This window comes from Vidua macroura, chromosome 21 (genome assembly GCF_024509145.1).
Source record: "Vidua macroura isolate BioBank_ID:100142 chromosome 21, ASM2450914v1, whole genome shotgun sequence".
NCBI classification, from domain to species: domain Eukaryota; kingdom Metazoa; phylum Chordata; class Aves; order Passeriformes; family Viduidae; genus Vidua; species Vidua macroura.
The window spans coordinates 6068803-6093116 of record NC_071591.1 but is presented as its reverse complement, the minus strand read 5'-3'; the positions used below and the strand labels follow the sequence as shown (position 1 = coordinate 6093116).

General features: G+C 58.1%; 1 protein-coding gene across 3 annotated transcripts; it reads left to right on the top strand.

Annotated features, from left to right (window-relative positions):
* The first annotated feature begins 153 nt into the window (after window positions 1-153).
* Window positions 154-24275, top strand: SH2D3C (SH2 domain containing 3C). 3 transcript variants are annotated; one of them, XM_053996323.1, is made up of 12 exons: window positions 154-231; window positions 2166-2799; window positions 7254-7293; window positions 17557-17685; window positions 17976-18424; window positions 20121-20245; window positions 20523-21100; window positions 21340-21455; window positions 21630-21801; window positions 22522-22633; window positions 23255-23461; window positions 23590-24275. In XM_053996323.1, the coding sequence occupies exons 1-12, from the start codon at window positions 192-194 to the stop codon at window positions 23763-23765; spliced, it is 2778 nt and encodes a 925-aa protein (XP_053852298.1). In that variant the 5' UTR covers window positions 154-191; the 3' UTR covers window positions 23766-24275. The 3 variants fall into 3 exon arrangements, with proteins under 3 accessions (XP_053852298.1, XP_053852299.1, XP_053852300.1); XM_053996324.1 differs by lacking the exons at window positions 154-231; window positions 2166-2799 and adding an exon at window positions 3840-3933; XM_053996325.1 differs by lacking the exons at window positions 154-231; window positions 2166-2799; window positions 7254-7293 and adding an exon at window positions 11371-11530.
* Window positions 24276-24314: the final 39 nt, after the last annotated feature.

The window sequence follows — 24314 nt, the reverse complement described above, 5'->3', positions numbered from 1 at the left end:
AGTGTGAGGGCGGGCAGGGACAGCAGCGGGGCAGGGAGCAGATGACAGCACTGGGCAGGAAACGCTGAGCGAGCGATGAGTGACTGCAGGGTGGTTGCAGGGGGGGGCAGGAAGGGAGGAGCGGGCAGGGAAGGGCTTCACAGTTATGTACTTGTCCCTCTCGGTCCCCGCGGCCTCCGAGCAGCGCGGCCATGGCCGAGGGCCAGAAACGACGGGTCTTCAAGAAATTCAGTAAGTGGCCACGGGACAGGGTGGGTGGGCAATGGGGTGCTCACCTGGACATCTCGGTGGGTAGGAGGATGTGTGGCAGTTAGTGTTGAGCGTGTGCTCACACGCTCCCCAGGTCATCCCATCCAGGGATGGGGTCATCCAGGGATGTTTGGAGCTGTGACAGGCTCTGCTCTTGTTAGGAAGCTCATTGGGGTGAGGGGCTTCGAAGGTTTCCATCCACAGGGCTGGGTGCTGGCTCAGGAGCTGGGTGCTGGGATCGGGACCAGTATGCTGCAGCCCAGTCCTATGCTGGATGCTGGGATGTGACCAGAGGGATGCACAGCAGGATCTGGGGGTCTTCACTCCTTAAATCACACCCTTCAGGATGCATGGCTTGGGTACAAGCTGGTGCTGGGGGCCAGGGGTGGCTAGGACCCTCACCCCAGGGTGCTCCTGCAGCACAGGGATGGGGGTGACACAGAGGAGCTGGGGGGGGAGCCTGGGAATGGATTCCCACTGGCTCTTCTGGGAGGAAGTGCTTGATACCCACCGGGAGCAAGCTCTGCACTTTCTCACAGACCTCAGCTTTCCCCCGGAGCCCCGGGGGGAGGCTGCAGTGGCCTTCACCCCATTCCCAGCGCTGGGCTGTGCTCTCTTGCATTCCTGCCGCGGGGCTGGCGCCAGAGGGGGGCCAGTCCCTCCGCTCCCCCGGGACCCCTCCACTGGCCAAACCCACGGCCCCATCCCAGCTGGGATTTTCCTTTGTGGTGGAGTGGTGGGGAAATGGGGAAAATCCTCCGTGCTGCCTTTCCCACCTTTCAGCAGCCCCAGGGGCAGCAGGTAGCAGAAGATGCTTGGACTCCAAGGGGATGTTTATCCCAAAGTAATTTTGCTTTTAACTGCACTCAGGTAATGAGGTTTCTGCCTCACAGAGGGGCTTTTGGGATGCAGCCCCTCTTCCCTGTCCAGCTGCAGGGATGCCCCACAGAGCCCATGGATGGCAACTGGAGGTGGGAATCCAAGAGCTGAGCAGCCCGGGACACTCGGGTCCTTGCTCAGCACCTCTGCAAAGCGTCGCTTCCTGCCCCAGCAAATCTGCCGTGCTTCGCAGAGCCCCAGGGCGGCGTCAACATTGCAAAATCCCCGGTGGCAGCCACGGCCGGCAGGGAAGCACTGCTCAACAGCACTGCAGCCACAGGCTCGCTCAGCCCGAGTACTGACACCGGCACCGGCACCATCCAGGGCTGCGCTGCAGCGACACACAGAGCTGAGCTGGGGCTGAGGTGTGAAATGCAAAGCGCCCGCCGGAGTTATAAATATTTCTCCGGCGAACATGTTCGTGCTCAGCACTTGCAGGTGGCAGCTGGAGCTGGCGAGGGGCCGGGCGAGGAAGCGGGGAGGTTATCACCCGCCCGCAGCAGCGCCCGTGGCTGGCTCCTGCTCCACCGTGCTGGCGACACATGCACATGTGGGCAGGTCATGTGCGTCCAGGACCCCCATTCCCTAGGGAGATGTCGTGTGTCCCATTCTTGCATCCTGCAGGGCTGCCCTGAGGCTGTGGGGATGGGCATAGCTCTGCCCAGAGTCCCCCGGAGGAAGTAGGCAGGCAGAAATAATTTCTAGAGTTGCCTGCTCACCAGGGTTGGGTGTTTCCTCCACCCCTCAGCTGTGGTGGGAAGATGAAGAGGTCTCCAGGCACAGGAGACTTCTGCTCCCCGAGGGACCAGGGCAGAGTTCCCAGGTAGCCAGCAGAGATGCCTCAAGCAGCATCACATACACCACAGACCACAGGGATGTCATGCCAAGCTGGGCCTGCAGATGTGGGTGTAACAGGGTGACACCAGGCTGCATAGTGCCCCTTGCCCACCCCAACCCAGGGCCAGGGGCTCTGGGATCCCCCATCATCACACCGTGCCAGCAGTAACCCCACATCATCACTCCTTTCTCCTTGCCAGAGCTTTTCAAGTTCAAAGGCTTTGGGAGCCTGAGCAGCATCCCCCGCTCCTTCACCTTCCGGCGCGTCTCTGTGGACCCCAGCTCTCCCCACAATCTCAGACCCCATCTCCCTCCTCCCCATGGCTTCCTGGGAGAGCCCTTTGACAGCACCCAGGATGATCTCAACACCGTGCCCAAGAGCCCTGGCCCCTACGCCCAGTCGTCGAACATGTACTCCCACATGGGCACCATGCCCAGGGTGAATCTGGGCAAGGCAGGGAAGAGCCTAGACAAAGACAAGAGTAGCCAGAACTGCTGGGAGAAAGGGACTCCCAACAACAAAACCTCCCAGGCAGCCCCACTCTCCAGCCTCAAGTGCCCTGAGACATCCAGCACCCCTGGACCAGGCACAGACTCACCCTCATCTGCTGGAGAAGCAGAGCAGGAGGAGGAAAAAGCTGAACCTGGGGACACCGTGGAGACAGCAATGGACAGGACAGAGCAGGAGCCTGTGGGAAATGTCTCCTGCCCTAGGACAGAGTCAGCGAGCTCCAGCCAAACCACAAGCCCTGACACAGCAGCTGGAACAGAGACCACTGATGGGGATCTGCTGGAAAAGGAACAAGAGCATCCTGACAAGATCTTCCCAGACAGGTATAGCCCTTGAGGTTTGCTCTGCCTTCTGCTAAGACCCCCCTTGTGCCCCTCCAGGGCAAGAGGAGGGGGCTGGGACAAACCAGGGTCACTGCAATGTCCCCCCGTGCCCACAGTGCCAGCGGGATGCACCTGGCCGGTGGGACAGCACAGCTGGAGCATGGTCAGGTCAGCGGCTCCATAGGAACGAGGTTTCCTGTGGGATTTCTGCTCCCTCCTGTTTCCGGACGGGGTGGAAACATCTCGCAGCCCCGCTCTGCCCCGGCATCTCTTTGTCCTGCGGCGGCTGCGTTCCAGCACCAGGATGTACTGCTGCGGAGAGCTTACACCAGCACTGTTACAGCCTCCTCCGCCTCTCACTCCCCTCTTTTCCACCCTCTCTGTCCTCTCCCCCTCTGCCGAGCAGCATTGCCTCTCCCAAGGCACAGGGGCAAATCCTGAAACCGGACACTCCGTCCCCATTTCATTACCTACCAGTAAACCCCCACTCTGGGCACAAATTCCCCGCTTCAGGCACAATCTCTCCCTCCGGGGGAATTTGGAGGTTCAGCCCTCTGAGATGACGGATGGATTTTTTAGAGGGTTTTGACCGCAGAATCAACCAGAGGGATTTTTATCCCCCAGCCCCATGGCATCTGGGCATAAGGGGCCAAATGCGACCCCAGCCCGGGAGGGTGTGCGAGACTGGGGACACAGGCAAAGGCGACTCCAAATTTCTCCCGAAAACATTTCTCCCCCTTTCCCTGGCCTGACTCTCCTCTCTCTGCATTCAAGTGGCCCCGATGTCCCTGTTCCCCCTGCACCGCCCCGGGGCCGGGGGCTCCTTTTCCTGACACTGAGCGTTCCGGAGGTCCGGGTGGTCCCGGGAGCGGAGTGAGGAGGAGAAATTCGGCGGTGGGAGCCGGGCTGTGCCGACCACACATTCCTGCCGGTCCGAAGGGTGGGCCGGAGGAGGGCTGGGACGGGAAGGAGGAGGGTCCGCCACCGCCTTGCGCGCCCCGAAGTCCCGGCGCTCAGTGCAAGGCGGGAGAGCGCGGGAGAGCGTCTCCCCATCCCGGAGCAGAGGCGCTTGCTGGATCCCGCAGGGCCGATGACAGCGCTGGGCAGGAGGTTTCCCACCCTGGGACAGGGCAGGTAAGGGGTCCTGGCCCCCCGGCCACCCCTCGCACCCCGGCACAGCGAAGGGGATGGGGAGGGAGAGGCTGGGAAGGGGCTTTGCTTGAGGCGGGCACAAAACTTCGAGGCAGGATGCCGGAGCCGAGCCGCTGCTCGGGTGCCGAGGCCCCCAGCCCGTGGTGGTGTTTTCCTCAAGGAAAGAGCTGCTGAAACCGCAGCAGACCCGGCGCCAGGGGCTGCGGCCAGGGGCTTGGAGGTTTGGGGAGCTGGTGGTACTACTGCATCCTTCGGTGAGCGCAGAGCCTCAGCAGTGGCAGAGAGCCCCCGAGGAGGGTGCAGAGGGCTCACCCAGACCCTCTGTCTCCCAGAAATTACTTAGATCCCAAGCCAGTGTGGCTGGGAGCCAAGCAGCAGTGGGACATGGTGGGTCACATGGGTATCTTGAATCTGGGGAATGAGTTCCCAGAAGCTGGGGGCCAAATGCTTTTTTGCATCCTGTGGAGCTTCCCTGATGATGAGTGTAGCCTTGCTGCTTGCCAGGGAAACTGAGGCACGAGGGTGGCCAGAGCAGGTCTTGGCATCAGGGTTTTATTTCTGCCTCTCCACAGTCTAACCCAGAGTCCCTACCACAGCCCCTGGCTCAGGGAGCAGCCGTGTGCCAGAGCCATCCCAAGGCCAGGCCCTGCTGTGGGGCGGACGGGAGGAAGTGGGACCGGGATAATGCTGCGCCCCAGCCCTTCCTCCTGTGCAGGCACGTCCCTGGGGTTGGGGACAGTCTGTTCCTGCCAGGCCATGGCAGCAGCATGTTCCCTGAGGGGGAACAAATATGGCCCTGGGGCACATTTCCACTTGTCCCCCCAGAGTATTTCTGGTAAGGACAGTCCCCAAAAGAGGGTAGGCTGAGGATGCTCCTACGCAGGAGGGCTTTCCCAGAATCACGCCTGTGAGGGGGGAAGTTGTGCTGCTGTGGGACAGGGAGTGGCACGCAGCCTGTGGAGCTGCTCAGAGCAAGGCGGCGGCTGTGACTCCAGCAGAGACACGCTGACTAACGGGAGATGACCGCTGGCAGGTCCCAGGGCGGACGTGACTCGGTTTCCCTGTGCGCGCGGCCGTGCGCGAGGCACGGGAAACGCCGCTTCCCGCAGGCACTGCCTGACACTCCCTGCAGACCCCTCTAGCAGCACTGCCAGCCAAAACCTCCCTGGAGGCAGCTCCACAGAGGGGGAAACTGAGGCACGAGGTGCCCAAATTTGGTTCCCCTGGGGTACAGCCTGCACCAGTGTCCCAAGGATAGCAGAGCCTAGGCTTAAAACTAGAGCTGGAGTCAGGATCCTCCTGGACTGTTCCCAGCAGCCATCCTGGAGCCTGGCACATTTGCGAGTCGTGGTGATGCCTTCCCAAGCCCAAAGGGAGCAGCCACCCCACCAACCCCCCACTCCCCAATACCATTGCTGTAGCTCTGGGTCTCAGCAGCTCAGCCACGGCCGCACTCCAAAGGCAGCCCTGGAATTTCTCCCAGGCTCTCGTCTGCCCCCAAAAATGCCGTTTCCTCCAGGAATGTGCAGAACCAGGGGGGCTGCGGTCCCAGCTGCTGCCCTTCCCCGGCACAGGGGCCTCTCCTGCCCGGGCTCTTGCAGCGTCTCCCAGCTGCTCCCATGCTCCCGACTTCCTGCCTAGAGGCCCCCCGTCCTCCTGCCGGTTTTTCTCACGGCTCTCGCAGCACCAGGCAGCTCTGCAGTGTGTGAAGGGCAAACAGGCTGGAGAGGGAGCGCCGGGGTGGGCAGGCAGCCCAATGCTGCCCGGGGGAGTCTGCATGCATCCCCGCTCCCAAATGCTCTGCTATTTTCTTCACCTCCAAAAAAGTATAAGCTTGATTTCCAGCCCCTTTCTCCTCTCCCAAGCTGGACACCAGGGGATGTGGTCAGCAGTGTGGGCTTGGAGAATCACAGAATTGCTAAGGTTGGAAAATACCACTAAGATTGAGTCCAAATGTCAACCTGGCCCTGCTGTGTTCACCACTAAACTGTGTCCTTAAATGCCGTGCATGAGGCACTGGGAACGCCGCTTCCTGCAGGCACTGCCTGATACTCCCTGCAGACCCCTCTAGCAGCACTGCCAGCCAAAACCTCCTTGGAGGCAGCTCTACAGAGGGGGGAAACTGAGGCATGAGGTACCCATCCACATGTTTTTTAAAGACTTCAAAGGATTCCAGAAGTGGGAATTGTCTTCTGGATGGTTGGACACTATGAGGGACTGATATAGACTCTGTCACAACCCACTGTAATGTCATGGGGGATGTCCGGTGGAAAAATGTCTGGCAGTGGTTGCCTCTGCTATCCCTGCTTCCCTTTTGGGTGGCCACCAGGCACCACCTTCCATCTGGAGAGAGCCCCCAGAGGAGGAATTTGGGTTCCCAGGGTTGCTACCAGTGCAGGTCTCAGGGAGAAGTTGTGTGTGGGACCCTCAGCAGTTTCCCATATGTGTCTGATGAGGTGGCTCCTGGCAGGAAAGGGACATCCCAGGTCTATGATGACCTTGGATTTGGTTATTCCTTAGTTGCAGCTGCCTGTCCTGGTGTGGCAGCCTGCCATCCCCAGGTCCCTGCTGCTGCCTTGTGCTCAGGCATACAACCTTGGCAAACAGCAGGATGTCCATACTGAAGCTTGGCACTGGGGAGGCAACAGGTTCTGGATTTTGGTTAAAGACATCTGGATTTTTGTATTTTATTCTGGAAGGTGAGACCTCAAGATAGCACATCCCAGCTCAGGTCGTTAAAGCCTCTCTCCTTTTGAACTCTCTGTTGTTCCCCTGGGACTCTTCCATATGGACACATATCTGGACCTATAAGAGCATGAAAAGCAGTCCCAGTCAAGACATCACAGTTCAGGCCTGGCTTTGGTGGGAGTTTGAATTCTGTAGGGTTGCACAAAACCATGAAGTCAAAAATGCTTGTCTGGGTGGTGTGTCCCAACAGCCGCCTCTGGACATGTATCCCCCAGCACTGTGACCTGCAGGGACCCCAGCCTGGCTGCTGGGTCTCCCTGGTTCAGCTCACATGGTACCAAGCCGATTTGGGGTGAGATCCTCTAAAAAGGCTTCATTCTCCCCTGATCGCATTAGGGAGGATAAGCCCTGTGCTGAGAATGGGCACAGAACAGGCAGGAACAGTGCTGGGGCCCTGGGAACCTCTCCCAAAACCATGGCCATGCTCTTGGCACCACGGCAAGACAAGGGGCACAGACCCCAGCTCCCCCAGCCGTGCCACCACTGCCTTTGACCTGAATGTCACAACTTACTGCCCTTTACTTATGTATTTTTATTGTTCCTCTTCCTTTTAGCCACCACGATGGCCTGGAGTCTGGCAGTGAATACGTGAAGGTAAGACACAAAGTATGATCACATCCTGTCCCAGCTGGGTGCCAGGGGTGGAGAGGGGATGGTGGCCCTGGAACTACCCAGGTCTTACACCAGCAAGCTGCTCAGTTCTGCACCCCTCCTCCCATCTGGGCTCTCTCTTTAGCCCTGGAAGATATTTCTGGCAAGGCCAGGGAAGACAGAGGAGACACAAACCCTACGTGGTCACCCCAGTGCTGTTCCCACAGGAGCTGCTTGCATTTCATGTTCCCAGATACTTGTGAACGCCCACAGACGCAGCCTCCTCCCTCCGCCCCCACGTAAAGAAACGGAAGGGTTTGAGCCACTTTCGTGGCTGTCACATGAAAGTTGGTGTAAATCTCTCCAAATCTTTTGCTTATCCTCCAGCAAACTATTAACATTCCTGAGGACTCTTCATGTCTGGCCAGAAATTCATTAGTGAGGCGCCTGGCTCTGGAGGAGAGCGGCCCTTTTGCAGGAGGCTGCTGGCACGATGGGCAGGCACAGAGGAGCGGTGGCAAGGGTGCTGTGAAGTTTGGGCACAGAGCATTGAAACCCAGTGAAGTGACAGGGTGGGTCGCTGCCATGGCATGGCCTTTGGGGTGTTTGTTTAAGGAGAATTGGAGCTTCCTGAGTCCGGCTGCCCAGTGGGGATCTAATCTAGTCTGCCACTGGGCAGATAGGGTTGTTGAGAAGTGACTTGAGGTGCCCAGCTTGGGTGGTCTAATTAGCACAGAGCCCTGCACCTTCATCTTTTGGACTTGGGGCTCCTGGTTGTGGCTGTAGCCAGACATTGAAATGTGGGAATCCCCTGTGGCACCACCAACTGGCAAGCTTGGGAGAGAGCTGGCTGCACCCTGAGCTCATCTGCTGCTTCCAACAGGGGTCACCTCCCTGCACGTCCATCCCTGGGGCTAATGAGGACCCCACATGTCGAGTCTGGCAACTGGCAGCCTCTGGGCAGTGGGGTCAGATGAGGTTTTTGACGTGTAGCAGAGCGATCCTGCGGGTGGGATGTTCTCCTCTCTGCGCCCTTAAGCCATGTGGGACTGGCAGAATGGGAGCTCACAGAGCTGGAAGTGGAAGTGGGATGTGTGCCAGGACAACAAAGCTCTGACTGGGCGTATTGGGTCTGGCTGTGATGTAGTTCATTTTCCCCTGCAAAGCCAATACACTGGCCTCTGCAGGGAAGGGCCCTGGTGTGAGGACCTCAGGATATGCAGAGAAACTCCTGCTGACACAGGAAAGTCCTGTGAGGACAAGGAGGAGTGAGGGGAGGAACAGAATACTTGGGGGTTGTTTCCTTGGCACTGTCAGTGTGTGCACCCAGAGATGGACACATTTTACGGCTCATGGCTGAAACAATACAGGTGGGGAGCAATGGATAGGGCTCTGCCTTTGGGATCAAGTACTTTTTGGTGAGCCAGGAGAATTGCCTACCATCCAGTCAGATCCCAGACCTGAGCTATCTGGCCTTTATTTTTCGTCCATCTCTGTGGTGTCCAGAAACAGCCAACAGGCTGTGATTTATACAGCACTTCCCTTTGGTCAGAGAAGCAACTGATGGCTGCAGTGACAGCAGCTATTTTAGTCAAATCAGTAATTATCTAGAGTGTGAGTGACCGGGATGACAGGGACACTCCAGCTGATTGCAGGCACTGTGCCTGGCTGCCAGCCCGTGCAGCTGCAGGGTGCTCAGCACCCAGCAGTGTTCAGCCCCAGGTCCTGCAGGATTTAGGGTGGGAAAGAGGCTGCTGTGCCTGCCTTTGGAGCAAGGGAGGATGGGGCTGGGATCTGCCACTGGTTGGTGTAGCTGGGAGGGAAACAAACAGAGGGAAAACACTGGTGAGGGGTGAGCAAGGGAAAAACAGGAAGAAAAGAGCTAAAGAATGAGAGAGTCAGGAAGAGGGAGAGGATGTGTTGCAAAGCTCTAATGAGCAAAGGCTGACAGGCAGGTCTGTGTCCAGGTGTGCACCAAGGATCTGCCAAACATCAGCCCTTGAACTTCAGCTGCAAAACAGCCATGGCTGGTGCTCCTATCACCAAGCCTGGCCTGATTGGACATGCAACCGGGAGCTAGAGAGGGTTGGAAAGCCAGGATCAATAAGCACTTGGTAATTAATGTGCTTTAATAATAGCCTAAGGGCTGTTATTTCCAAGCTGCCTGGGGATCTGCATGCCCAGTTCTCTATTTCAACATCCCAGCCACCCCAGCTTTGGCCTTTGTGCAGGTGAAGGAGTAGCTTGGGAGAGCAGCAAGCAGTAAAGCTGTCATACGTCCTATGAGAGCTAAGTCAGGGATTTTCAGCTTCCCTGTGAGGAGGGGCAGCACAGTCACAGCTGGAGGACTTCACCCTGCAGCACCCCATGAGGCTCCCGCTCACTTGTTGGTGAAAGCCTCCATTGGAAACCATGGAGCCCGTCACAGGGGAGAAGCCCTGGCAGCAGGATGATTCACCATTGCATCTTTTTGGAGCAGCATGTCCCTGCACAGTGCCATCTGCTCTGTCCCTCAGCCCCAGGCAGGAGGCGAGGAGGAGAGTCCCTGCCCGTGCTGGTGGGGCTGCAGGCACCCATGGGACCCGTGGGACCTGCTGCCCCATGTTCCCTGCCCACAGGCTGTGTGCTGCCACCAGTTCTCCCAGCCCTCAGCCCTGTCCTGCTGTTCAGCCGTGCTGCTCTCCTGTCTCCTCTCTCCCCTGCAAAACCAGGGGCAGAGTGAGAGCCCAGCCAGCGCCTCTGAGCTCTTTGTTCTGCGCAGAAGAGCTGCTTGCTCAAGCAGGGACCTGTATCTCATCAGCCTCCAATGCTGTCTCCTTGCCTGGTAATGTGAGGGGCTCGTTTGAATTAATTAGCAGGAAGGCTGCAGGGTTCTGTGGTCGGTGGCAGCAGGAATAGCTCTCCGAGGTCACAGCGTCGCCTGGGAGGCGTGGGGCTCCTTGGGCCAGGACACGCTTTGCAGATGGGAGGGTGAAGCCCCCAGTTACTGAAGCACAGCCAAATCCAGGCCCTGCAGTGCAGGGCAGGTGTGGAGGGAGATCAGCAAGGTGTAGGTCCCTGTCACTGCCAGGGCTGAGGGAGCCCCTGCCTGTCTCCAGCACAGAGCAGCTGCTGGCAGTGGGTTCAGGCAGGGGTTTGGGGGATTTATTCAAGAGTCAAGGCTGGAGCAATGCTTTGAGTCATCAGTGCTGCCTTGCACATCCCATACGCGATACTGTGGCCTTAATTAAACCGAAGCAGAGCCTTAATTAAACACAAGTCAGAGACAGCCTACACAGGAAAGAGGCAGCTGGCTCCCTGCCATATGAGGTGGGCACTGGTGTATCTCCCAGAAAGGTATCACCATGTGGGGGTGAAGGAAGACAGGATGGGCAAAACTGCCCCTGACCCACAGGCATCAGTGGGGAGAGCAGGCAGATTTGGGATGGGGAGAAAAGGGGTGCTGGGTCCCCTCAGGGTGTCTGATCCCCTCAAAGGAGCCAGTTTCTCTCAGAGCACCGGCAGCCAAGGATGCTGGTTTCCCTCAGGGGTGTCTGTTCCCCTCTGAGGAGCTGAGTCACCTCAGAGGAACCAGTCCCACTCAGGACACGGGTAACCGGGGTACCGGTTCCCTTCAGGGATGCTCGATGACCGCAGAGGTGCCGGTTCTCTTCAAGGCACAGGCAGCCGGGGTGCCTGGTGCCCTGAGGGATGCTGCTTCCCTTTGCAACATAGGATTGCCGGTTCCCTTCAGAGGTGCCTGATCCCCTCGGGGATGCCTGTTCCCTTTGCGACATGGGAGTGCCGGTTCCTCTCGGAGGAGCCGGTTCTCGGTTCCCCTCAGAGCACAGGCAGCCGGGATGCCCGATCCCCTCAGGGATGCTGCCTCCCTTTGTGGCATGGCAGCGTAGGTTCCCCTCGGAGGAGCTGGTTCCCAGTTCCCCCGCAGGGCGCAGACAGCCGGGGTACCGCTTCCCCCCGAGGTGCCGCTTCCTCGGTTCCCCGGAGCCGGGGCGGCCCCCAGGGGCGGGCCGGGGCGGAGCTGCCGCACCGTGCCCGCCCCTCGCAGCCGACAAGGGATGAGGTAATCGGGGAAGCGGCTGAAATTGAAGCCCGGCGGCGGCGGAGGCAGCGGCGGTGCAGCCCGGGCCGGGGCAGCCCCCGCCGGGCGCGCCGCGCCATGACGGAGCGGTGCAGCCTGTGGAGCGCCCTGTCCGCGGCCGCCTGCTGCTTCTACCGCGGCTCCTTCATGCAGGTGCAGGTGAGCGGGGGCGGCGGTGGGACCGCACCGGCTGCCCTGCGCTCGGCGCCGAGCCCCCGTGGTGCCGCCGGGCAGCCGCACGCGTGGGGAAAGCGGCGGGGGCAGTGGGAGGGGAAGCGTGCGGGGGACCCCCGGCCACGCACCCGCCGGCGGCTGTTTCGACCCCCGGGTGCAGCGCGGGAGAGCGGGGAGCCTCCCCGGGGAGCCCTGCGGTGCCCCCGCTCACACGAAGCCGGTGCGGGCAGCGCGCCGGCCGCGCTCAGCGAGGCGGCAGCGAGCGCGGGGTGAGCCGAGCACCGGGTCGGGGGGCAGAGCTCGCCCCCCTGCATCCAGGACCGCGCAGTCAAAGCCACCACGTCCCCCCAGACCAGCGCTTTGACAGGCAGGAAAGTCTCTGCAGGGAGCTCTCACCTGCAGCAGACCTCATGAAGGGGAGCATTTAGCATCCCCCAAAAGGTGGCATGTGCCCGGAGCATCACTGAGCACAGGAGGGAGATCGAGCCCAGATGAACACTCAGCTTTTTGGCCCGGGTCTCCATCTCTGTGCTGCACTGCACAGGTCTGATTGGTGGGAGAAAGCTGGGATCCATCTGTCACCTGTCCTGTGGTGGTTCCAGCACTGCCACTGTCTGGGCACAAGTCTAGATGTCCTATTTTTGGACTCTGGCATTCACACAAGGGGTGCATGGTGCTGGGAATTGGTTCCCTCATTTACTGAGTTCGAGAGCAAAGGTGTTTAGGATTGCAGGAGCCAAGCAGGCTCTGGTCTGAAGCATGAGCTGTACTATACTGCAAGTTAGAAAGGAGCCGGCAGCCAAGAGAGCTGGCAGTCTTATTCAGTGCTCCTGCTGAGAGAGGTAGGTGCCGAGCTTTAGAGATTATTCTGGGTAAGTCGGAGCCCAGAAGCAGCATTTCAAGTCTTGTCATGATTGCGGCTGATCTCAGCGCAAAGCCAGGGATTTTGATTGCTGGTGGGGGTGAAGAGGGAAAAGCAGCAGAGCTTTTTCCACTTGTCCAAAGGCCACTGAGCAACATGGGGACGTGCCCTTGGGCTGCACATTGCAGGGGGTGAGCGGGTGTTTTCAGCCAGCTGCTGCCAGAACAAGGGAGGGACAGGTGAGCATCTGGCTCTCGTGTGGGGATGTGAGAAGGGATGGAAGGGCACGCCATCCTAACCCCGGAAAGAGTTAAAAGTGAAGCCCTAAGTGCTCACCTGGCTCTGCCAGATCTTTCACCATCTATTTATGTCCAAGCGTGCCCAGCAAACACACACTGAAGTCCCCATGAATGACTGGAGCACTTCCAGCTGACAGCCGCATCCCTGCTCACCGCCAATGGCGGTGCACCCAGCCTGGGAAGCACTGACATCATTTCTGGCCAATAGCAGCTCCGAAAAGGGATGCAGCAGCAGCCGCTGCCGCCGTCTTGGAGTGAGATAAGTAAAATATAGATGGATGGAAATGTGTGTATACACACACACCATCACTGCATTGGAGACCTGCTCCCCCAGGGTAGCAGTAGCAGCATACTCCACCACCCCACCACACAACCTGGGGTGCTTGTCCCACCTTAGAGCACCCAGATGTTCCTGGACATCAATCCCAGCTGCACCCCACCCCTGCCAGCGAGATAGAATTGCTCCAGAGCTGCCACAAAGGACCACGGGCAAGGGAAGAGGAGACCATAAGGGTAGACAGGACTAGTCCTAGGAAGGGCTTCGAACTCCAGAACAAAGATCTTGAGCCAAAATCTGCCTTCAGTGGGGACTAGTGGAGATGTGAGATAACCAAGAGATGCCTTCAGTCACCTATGGGGTGAACAGATAGGCTGATGCCTTCTCAGAGGTTCCTAGACTCATTGCAAGAAAGGGTTTTTTTTCCATATGGGTATCAAGATCAGCAGGACAGACTGGCTCACAGCAGAACATGCAGACTGAGTGCAAGCCCATAACAACCTGGGGATTGTTTGTGGTGGCATTTTCTCGTGGTCACGCAGGGTGGAGTAATCATTTTTGGGTGGTGCCTGGACTGGTAAGTGCAGCAGTTCTGCATCACGCAGGCAGAATGGTTCTTGGGTTTGCCGTGATGCTCAGCAAGGATGTTTGCTCCAAAACACATCACTGAGGTAGCCCATTGCCAGGTGTGGAGGAAGGAGAGAAGACCCCTCATGCAAGTCTGTGGCTTTCCCCAGACACCTATTCCCAATGGCTTGTTACTCCATTTCCTCACAGTTCTGCTTTCCAGGCCCCAGAGCTGCTCCAGCAGCCAGATCAGGGTTGGAGAACTCCAGAAGGAGCTGGGATTTCCCTAGCCAGGGTCCCAGCACAGGGTAGGCAGCATGAGCAGGAGGGAGAACAGATGTGCTTGGTGCCTTGGGGTTAGTCAGATGTTATCAGCAGGGTGGGGTGTGAGTACACCTTGCTCTCCAAGCTGACTTCATCTGCATCTGCAACTCCTCCAGGTTGGGAGGGAAGAGCAGGAAAGCAGAATGGAAATCACTCCAGTTTCATAAGAGTACCTCTGAAAGGATAGAAAGCCAAACGCCAGCCTTTGAAGCTTTCCTTAGAGCAGACAGAGTGACAGCCACTGGTTTTATACACAGGCATCAGCACCCTTCATCCCTGCAGCTCTTGCCCTTCCACTACCAGTTCCAGTCCTTGCCACTCAGCTGGGAAGCACGTCCTCCATCAGGAAAGCAGCACAGAGAGTCAGGGAAGCAGGCAGGGATGGAGAGCCTCAGGAATTGCCTTCTCATGGCCGCTGCCTCATTGCATGGCTGCTCCAGAGGATTCCCCAGCCCCAGGACTGTGAAACAGCCCATTGGGGCACTCTCCTTTCTCCAGCCAAGCCAGCTTGGCTGCTGGTTGGGATTCCTCAAGCAAAGCTTGGCATCATCTCTGGCAGATTTTGAGCTGGTTTGTCTGGTGTGGCTGGTTTGGAGAACCGCTCTAGTCACCATTTCTTCCTGCTCAGCTGGAAGATGCTTTGGGCTTCTTCATGCTGGAGCCCAGCACCATGCACTCCAGCCACATGCTAATGGGAGTCCAGGCTTTTCCCCACACCCAACCCACTAGTCTGCAAGACCTCACATGGGGCCGTGCATCTTTAGACGTTCCCTTGGCACGGCCAAGAGCGCCAAGCGATGCCTTTTCAGCGCGGCGCTCAGACATCCGCTTACACACTGCTGACAGCGCCCGGCTGGCCCGCGCCGCCTCGCCGGGCCGTGCCATGCCAGGCCTTGCCAGCGCCTCGGCACCTGGCCAGCTGGCAGCCTGCGAGCCGGGCTCCTCCGAGACACGCTCCCGACGGAGCAGGGGAAGCTGGAGCGCTGCTGAAGGGCTCAGGAGGAAACACGGCCCTCCGCAGCACAGGGGTCTTCTGCACCGAGGGCTCGTGGGGAGCCCAGTTCCCACACAGACGGGTGATTTTGGCAGCATGTTGGAGTAGCGTGAGACTCACAATAAGGACTGGTCTCAGTTACGTCACACCAAGGAAAAGGGCTCCCTGTGATCAGTCTCGTGCTGCCTCCCCAGCCGTTATAGCCTGACAATCACTCCAAGCAGTGGCTTCTTGGTGGTCATGCAAATCAGGTGGGATCTCACTACTTAGGCAAGGAGCTGAACGGACAGTGCCCTCCACATGGCTGGGGAAGGTGGCTCCTGACACCCTCTGCTCACAGCTAGGCTCCCTCCCCCATCTGCAAGATGCAAAACCTTCCTTGCCTCTCCCAAACCTCCTGTTCTCTCCCGCTAGCTTAGCTCATGGCTCCTGGCATGGATGCCAGCCAGCTGCTGCCCAAATCTGGGCTTGGAGACACTGGGCACTGCTCAGCTGGGCTTGTGTTTTTGTTACCCTGCACATTTGCATGGGGAGGATTTGGAGAAAAACCCACATGTACAATGCTGAGCAGAACAGGCACTAATCCCTGCTCCAGGGGTGGTGGGGGGAGAGCTGTAATCCAAACTGCTCCCAGCTCAGCTCTGATGGCTTTCACCTGTACAAACAGTAGAGGTTTCTGGGGGGCATCCCTTGATGCCCCAGAGTTTGGGGGAACCGTGTCACAGAGAGGGTGCTGCAGTCAAGGGTCCCCCACCACCCCTCGGCCAAGCCAGGTCTGCTCCGTGGCAATGGATTTGTCACCATGGAAACAGCATCTGCTCGGCCTGGGCCCCCCAGGAGGCAGCCGGACCCCTGCAGCATCCGCCAGCTACCATTTATTTTTAATCGGGCTCAGCAGCACCGGGTGGCTTTGTCTCCAGGAGGGCCCAGAGCAGCAGCAAGTGCTCAGCTCCCTGCAGCCCTTGGTCAGGGGGGGACAATCCACACATCCCTGCAGCTCCAGTCAACAGGACCCTCTCATAGAGAGGATATAAACATCGTTGGATGAGCAAGTCAGAGTTCAATCCACACTGTTTTCATAGGCTGCTTCCACTCTCCCACCACCTTTGACTTGACAGGAGTTGGGAAGGGAGGAATAAAGGCAGGTCCAGGCTGGTGAGGGCAAGCCCTGGAGAGCACAGTCCGGGGCACAGGCCCTTTGCCACTGCCTACTTCCATCTCCCCAGGCTGGAGCCGGATCCCCAGGACAGGATCTCTGCCTGGTTTGGCAAATGAATGCAGCTACCAGGAGGGATGGAACATCTCTGGGGAAGGGGTCAGGGTCCTGCTATGGGGTCCCAAGAACACCACAAGAGCAGTGGGTACAAGGCAGGAGAGCAGCGCAGTTCTCTACACTTTCCCTTGCTCACCAGTAGAGGAGCAGAGAGAATCGATACAAGACACAGAGATTGAAGCACTGGGCAAAGAGGTCAGCTCCAAGGCAAGTCCCTGAGGTGCTGGCGTGGGGCTGCAGCCCGCTATGCTCTGGGGAACCAGCTGCCGCACAAGGTCAGCCATGAGTGCCAGCCTGCTCCTCTGGCAGTGCCAGAGCAGTGTCAGCAGGCGTTCAAGCCCATGCCTGTCCTGCGAGACAATACCAGAATCCTGCCCCAACAGGCACCGGGGAGCTGGGCCAGCCCCCGCTGCCTCCTTACAACTGGCGCTGCTGCCGGCGGCGAGCCAGGCCACCAGCCACCCTCGCTCCTGGGAGCAGAGGAACGGGACACCCCAGTAGCCCCATCCAAGCTTCTTAGTCCACGGCAGTGGCACACGTGTCTCCCTCTCAGGACACCACACATCTGGGATATGGTGGGAACCCAGGAGTCTTGGTTCCCAGGCCCTGCTCCGTCACGCAGCTGTGTCGGTACCACAGCAGGATCAACTCAAAGCCACTGTGTCAAGCAGGAGAACTGGCCTCATGTGAAGCACACAGGAACCCCGAACCTGTGCTCATATCCCCAAACATCCCCTGGCTCAACCATGCCAGCAGCTGCACTCTGGGAAGGAGCAGGCAAGGAGGGAGACAGGCAGGCTCCAGCCAACAGACACATGAAGGCATCATCCCTTATCTCTCCAGGGGAAAGGAGGGGGCAGATTGCATCCTCCAGGCTCAGGTGCACCAGTGCTGGTGAAAGCTAATTTCTAAAAGCTAATTTCAATGCAGAAGGTTCCCTTTACATTTGTCATTACTATTTATGCTGTCATCAGGCTAAACACAGTGAGTTAACCCTTTGAAAGAGGAACTGTTGTAGATGTTTAAAGGAGGAGCACTAATGCAGGTTTCCTCCTGAAAGAGTGCTTCTCATGGCAGTTCAGCCCCAGAGATGTTTATGGGCTTTTCTCCTGCCCAGCCACACTCAGCTCTTAGTTGGGGCAGAGGGGCAGCACACCAGGCACAGGGTGGCCAGGCATGATAGGGACATGCCACCAGGAGACATCCAAGTGCTCCTGGTGACAGGACCTGGCCATCAACAGGCACATTACCACATCCTTTGGCACAAGCAGTAATCCTCGCACACAGCTGAGTTCCCTGGCCTTTGGGGACAGTTGTGCTCCTGGCAGATGCTACAGTCCCCATGTGGGGATCCTGCCAGCCCTTCCCTCCCCTGCACTGCTGCACTGCCTGACACTCTCTCTTCTCCTGTACAGTTCTCCAAGGAGAAATACATCCTCGACTCATCACCAGAAAAGCTTCACAAGGAGCTGGAAGAGGAGCTGAAGCTGAGCAGCACCGACCTGCGCAGCCATGCTTGGTACCACGGCCGCATCCCCCGGGAGGTGAGATGGGGAAGGTGGGTGGCTCTGGGCACCCTTCACTTGGAATGTTGTGGGAGAGCACTCTGAGGCCACACAGAACCACCAGCCTGCCCTCCTGGAAAACGTCTGGTCATGGGCTTCATGAGCTCTGAGCTGCCTGATTTTGCTACAGCAAATGCCCTCTTGTGGCTCAGAGCTAGGGGCAAGGGGAACAACCAGTGCCCCAAATAACACTCCAGCAGAGCATCCACTCATGCCCTGTGGTCCATCCAGCGTGGCTGTGGCTGAGCTGTGCCCTGTCTCCCTGACAGGTGTCCGAGAGCCTTGTGCAGAGGAATGGCGACTTCCTCATCCGTGACTCGCTCACCAGCCTGGGTGACTATGTGCTGACGTGCCGCTGGCGCAACGAGCCGCTGCACTTCAAGATCAACAAGGTGACAGTCAAGTCCAGCGATGGCCATACCCATGTCCAGTACCTCTTCGAGCAAGAGAGCTTTGATAACGTGCCTGCCCTTGTCCGCTTCTACGTGGGCAACCGCAAGGCCATCTCGGAGCAGAGCGGGGCCATCATCTACTGCCCCATCAACCGCACTTTCCCCCTGCGATACCTGGAAGCCAGCTACGGGCTGGCCAACGGGAAGCATGGGGGACCCCACAGCCCCTCCACCCAGAAAGGGGGGCACATCAAGAGGAGGAGCATCACCATGACAGATGGTCTGACCGCAGACAAGATCACCAGGGCTGAGGGGTGCCCAACCAGGTGAGCATGCAGTCTCATCCCAGCTCAGCTGAGCAGAGGATCAGCCTCAGGAATGAGGCAGGGCATGCTCAGTCACTGCTCTCTGGGTGCAGAGCAGAGGTTGGGGATCAGGGGTGGAAGAGAGAGACCAGAAGAGGCATGGAGGGAAGAACCAGTACTCAGCTGGAACTGGGTTTTTCTCTCAGGCAGGCTGCCAGGCATGCTGAGATACCACAGCAGACGCCCAGCAAGCAGACATGACTTTAGCATCTCAGGCCAGAAGCCAGAGAGTGTTTTACAATCACCCAGTCCAGGATTACCAGCATGTCAGGGCTTGTTAGAGCCATGGAGCTGAGCTTTCCCAGGCAAACATGAGAGGAGAGTCACTCCCAGACACCAAGACAGCATTTGTTGTTTGGTTTTGAAAGGCCCTTTTAGTTTCAGAGCCCTTTCCATTCAGCATTTGCAGGGAGTTACCAAGCAGAACTGAAAGCCTGGTGGGCAGGAGGAGACTGATGGGTCTGTGCTGATGGAGTCTGCACAGACTCTGGATCACAGCCTTCACAAAGCTGAGCTGTTCACATTAACCTTGGCCAGCTGGGCTTCACCAGAGGTGGAGGAGGAGACTTCCTTTGTATGTCTCACTTTTGGCAGTCCCAGGCTGCCCAGAGCCCTTCAGGGAAGGCAGGGCCACACACATATCCTCACATGCAGCAGCCAAGGGCAGACCCATCTACCCCTGCCTCCAGCAGGACACAGCCTGTTGTTAAGCCAAGCTGCTTTCTCACCACCCTGACCTTCTGAGCCCAAGGGCAGGGTGAGAATGCACCAGCAGAAAACAGGCAACCAACTGTTATGGCTGGGAAAAAGAAAACACTCAGACTTCCAGAAGAGCATAAGTGTTTCCAGAAGAGCCCAGATCCATCAGTCTTTCCTCATCACTCACATTTTCCCCAAATCCCTTATCACCACCACTGCTGTCCCATTCTCCTCCCACTGCTGAGGCACAGTGCTCAAGACTAAGCACATCACAGCAGCCTAGCCCTCATCCACGGCAGGGAGGGCAGTAAATTACCTGCCATAACTCCTTTCAACCCTCCCTGCACTCAGCATGTTTTGCAGCACCACTGACACACAGTGTTTGCATCAGGCCACCACTTGCTGCCCCACTAGCCCAAGACCTCATTGCTTGTTATGTAACTTCCCAAGTCCCATTTCCAGGCGCTTTCCAGCTCTCCTAAGCTTTGGGTCAGAGCAACAGCTCACCTAACTAGCCCAACACAGCTCCCAGGTAGAAATAGAGTAACACAGTGTTAGATACCACTTTGCAGCACAACCCTAGAAAACTACTGTCCCTGACTTCTTTGCTAGATCCACTTCCCCACAGCACTCTGGAGCAGACCAAACTCATCCCGTCCCAAGTACCTTGGCTTGGCATGGCATACGGTTGCATTGCTCTGCTCTCTTCTGTAGGACCAGAGTCCCTGCAGGCAGGTCTGTCTCTGATTTGTGGGGGTCAGTGGGTAGTGACCTCTTCTCCTCCTAACTGCTTCAGGGACTACCCGCTCACTGCTGCAGCTGAGCTTCTTATGGGTACTTGTGGAAGGAAGTGATGATCCATGGGAGGTGTTGGGGCAGCAAACCCTCATCCCAGCCCCTCTGTGCTTGCCTGGGCCCTGCTTTAAGGGACTAACTGTGCCCTCTGTCCCCTCCCCAGCGTGTCCCTGCCCCACCATAGAGACATCATTCGCAACTGTGCTGTCAGCGCGGACCAGATCCAAGACCTGCACTCCCCGATGTCCCCCATCTCTGAGAACCCGGCATCACCTGCCTACAGCACAGGTAGGCATTGCCTCTCCATCCCTCTAGGGACAGTGGGGCTGTGGATCAGCCTGGACTTGGCACTGCTGTGGTGCAGGGACCTGAAGAGGGGGGTCTTTAGGGACAGGACCTCAGCCAGTCCTCGGTTGCATCATTGTGCAGCTGTCCCGGGACCAGGTTGTTCTGTTTTGGCAGAGGGGTTTTCCCTGAGCCCCATGTCCCTGGGCTGCTGCGTCTGCAGTCTTTATGCATGTGAGCATCTTCAGGCTTTGATAAGTGTCCCCTCTGCTCCCTACAGTCACACGGCTAAAGCCACATGCCTGCCAAGCATCTGGAATCACCCCAGCCTCTCCGGTCATAAGAAGGTCCAGCGAACCCCAACTGTGCCATGGGAACAACAGCAAACCTCTTCCAGACCCTGCCCACAGCTCCCATTCTACTCCCTGCCATGGGTACGCCCGTGCCTCCCCCTCTCCCTCCGTGAACAGCTACAGCGACCCGGACACGGGGCACTACTGCCAGCTGCACCCCAGCTCGCCCAACTGCAGGGACCGGCCAGCCCACGACACCAAGCAGCTACCAACAAAGAGCTACGTGGAGAGGCTAAAGGTGGAGGAAGGACAGAGAGGGACTGTGGAGAACAGCTCTGGGGAAGCAGAGGCAGGGCAGAGGCTGAAAGCAGAGCTGGACTTCAAGGGCTTTGTGCCCCCCACCATGGAAACAACCTCCTCCTTCAACCCTGCTGCCTTCCGGTCCCTGCTCATCCCCCTTGATAACAAACCTCTGGAGATGACTGTGCTAAAGAAGGTCAAAGAGCTGCTGGCAGAGGTGGATGTGAAGACACTGGCCAAACACATCACCAAAGTGGACTGCCTGGTACGGCCAGGGCCTGGAGGGAGGGATGGGTGCTGCTGCCCTCTGATCAATCTGGGTTTGCAGGGATCAGTGCATCAGAACATCAGGCAACCCCCGAGCATTGGAGCATCCCTGCTGGGCTCTGCCTGGTGTATCAGCCAGGGCAGGCAGAGGCTGGGCTGGGGCAAGAGGCTGCCTGAAGACACTTCAGCCTCTCCTCAATTAACAATGCTCTAATCAGCTTTCACCTTCCTTGCCAGGTCGCCCGGATATTGGGTGTGACAGTGGAGATGCAGCGGCTCATGGGGGTGAGCTCGGGCATGGAGCTGCTCACCCTTCCCCACGGCCACCAGCTCCGCCTGGACCTGCTGGAACGGTACAGCACAGCATGGCCAAAACGAGCCCACTGGGCTGCCCTGCACGGCCTGGTCCAGCTCCCCTGGGTGTTCCCAGCATGGCACAGGGGAGGGGAGAGGAGGAGCCCTGTCTAAGCCCCCAGAGCATCCCCCCTCCCTGTGCTGACCCCGCTCTGTGTCTTCCCCCTTGGCAGGTTTCACACCATGTCCATCATGATCGCTGTGGATATCTTGGGCTGCACAGGCAGCACGGAGGAGCGGGCAGCCCTACTCCACAAAACCATCCAGCTGGCTGCCGAGCTGAAGAGCACCATGGGGAACATGTTCAGTTTTGCAGCTGTAATGAGCGCCCTGGAAATGACACAGGTATGGGAACACTCCTTTAGTCCTCATGTCCTGGGCTCAGCCCCTTGCTCAAAATGCATCCCTCTCCCTGTGTCCTGTAGGCTCCAAGAGTCATTGGGATGGGTGGAAGGGGAAAATGCCCTGAGTAGGAGGCATGGGGCCACATCCGCTGGGATGCAAGCAGGGAAGGGGAAGAGCCATCCCCTCCACGGAGCAGACAGCCTAGTCCCGCCAGGATCCAATTGTTTTTCGGTGGTTGAGCTCTTTGTTTTGTGTTGGGCTGTGTTCCTGGGAGGAAATGAATCTGCCCTCCGGTACAATACAAATCAGTCTCAAGGCTGTGGCAGCAGCATCTCCGGGCCACACTGCTCCCTTTGGAAGATGAAAGGAGATTAAAATTCAATTTTAAATCGAGCCCAGCTGGGAAGTCTTGCTTCCTGCCTGCACAAAGGAGGTGGAATGGCTGCCCCCTCCCTGCATCTCATCTTCAAGGCCACTGCGACGCAGGGAGGTTGCTGTCCTGGGGCACAGGCAGGGGAAGAAATCCTAAGCCCAGCCTCAGTGCCAGAGCTGTGCCGTGTCTGGCCATGAGCACTGGTGAAGGAGGCTGTTTTTGGGAGCATCAGGCACTGTTGTGTGCAAGGCTGGGGACTATGGAGCCAGGGTCAGGCTGTTCTCCCTGGTGCCTGGAAGGAAGCTGTGCTGCCCCCAGCACCTTCTACCTGCCCCATCTCCTTTCAGATTGCCCGGCTGGAGCAGACCTGGATGGTGCTGCGGCAGCGGCACACAGAGGGTGCAATCCTCTATGAGAAGAAGCTTAAGCCATTCCTGAAAAGCCTGAACGAAGGGAAAGGTAACAGGAGCAACTCCCCTTGTCTCACTTGCTTTCTCCTTCCCACTTTTGTCTGGGCACGGCGTCACTGTTTGAGAGCTCTCACCCTGTCCCAGCTACTGCCAGACACCCTCTGGCTGCTGAACCACCCCAGCACTCAGCAGAGCCTGTCTGGCTTTGTTTGCCCCTTCCTTCCCAAGGAAGCATTTCATAACTAAATAAAACCAGCAGCTGAGCCAAACCGCTGTGCTTGCATGGCAGTCAGTGCCAAACCAAGGGACAGGGCAGCCAGTTGGAAAGATGAAAAGCCATGTGTCTCTAATGCCTGGTGCCCTGTGGTCTGCAAACCTGCTCCTCATTGCAGCCCCTGGAAATGCAGCCTGAGCATGGCCATCAGCTTTCCCTTCCCAGCAGAGCCAGAAAGCCTGGCTGGGAGGAGCTGGTGTTGGACAAGGCAATGGCCCCAGGCACAGGATCAAATAGAGACAGCAGCTGCTGTGTCCAGCTGAGCCTTGAAGCCTCTCCTGGGAGCACGGTGGTATCATGGCAGTGTTTGGCCACATGAGCACTCCACAGGGAGATGGGGAGGGGGATGCAGGGTCACAGGGCCAAGCGGGGTCCTAAGAGTGCCTCTCTCCCCAGAAGGGCCACCGCTGACCAACACCACCTTTCCCCACATCATACCCCTTGTGACTCTCCTGGAGCGGGATGAGGCTCTGACGGAAAGCCCCGAGCCCTGGGAGGCCACCGACAACGGCGTGGAGGTGGTCATGGCCCACCTGGAGGCAGCGCGGATGGTGGCTCACCATGGTGGGCTCTACCACACCAATGCTGAGGTGAAGCTGCAGGGTAAGCACTAGTGACAGCAGAGCCCCTTTCCCTCTGCCACATTCCCAGTGTGCAGCTCCAGCACCAATATGGAGCATCCCAGAGGTGCAGGAGGTGCCATCCCAGGGAACTGACTCTCCCTCTTGCAGGTTTCCAGGGCAAAGCGGAGCTGCTGGAAGTCTTCAGCACCGAGTTCCAGCTGCGACTGCTCTGGGGCAGCCGTGGGGCTGAGAGCAGCCAGGCTGAGCGCTACGAGAAGTTCGACAAGGTCCTCACTGCCCTGTCCCACAAGCTGGAGCCAGCAGTGCGCTTCAGCGAGCTGTAACCCCCCCCAGGCCCTCGGAGACTCCCAGCTCCCAGCTGTGGGGCAAGGGAACGGACCAGGCACCCAGCATCAGGAGGAGGAGAGATGGCCCAGAAAGGCACAGACACTGGTCGGCAATTTTGAGTCAAAGAGGAGAAAAAGCAGCCACCTCAAATCTACCACCCACCTCTTCAGGACACAACAAGCCAGGGGTCCACGCTGCTGTTCTGAAGAGTGGGGACAGTGTCTGGGCCAGCCAGCACTGGCCTCCACACCCAGCCTTGCTGAGGTCTACATGGTGCCCCTCACCTCACCCTTTGGTTTTGTTTTTTTCCATCTCCATCTTGCCCACAGCTGCTGGATCCTGTGTGTAAATATATTTTCACGATTACTTCTTGATGTACAGACTTGTGAAGGACAGTCCTTGTTGTAAATAATTAGGCTTATTCATTTTGTCATGTAAATACATGTACATATCTCATGGGTTTGGTTCTTACATACAATAAACTTTTATCCCGTTCCTCAAGGGGACCCCCTGTCCTGTGGGTGTCCTTTAAAGGAGCTCCCCTG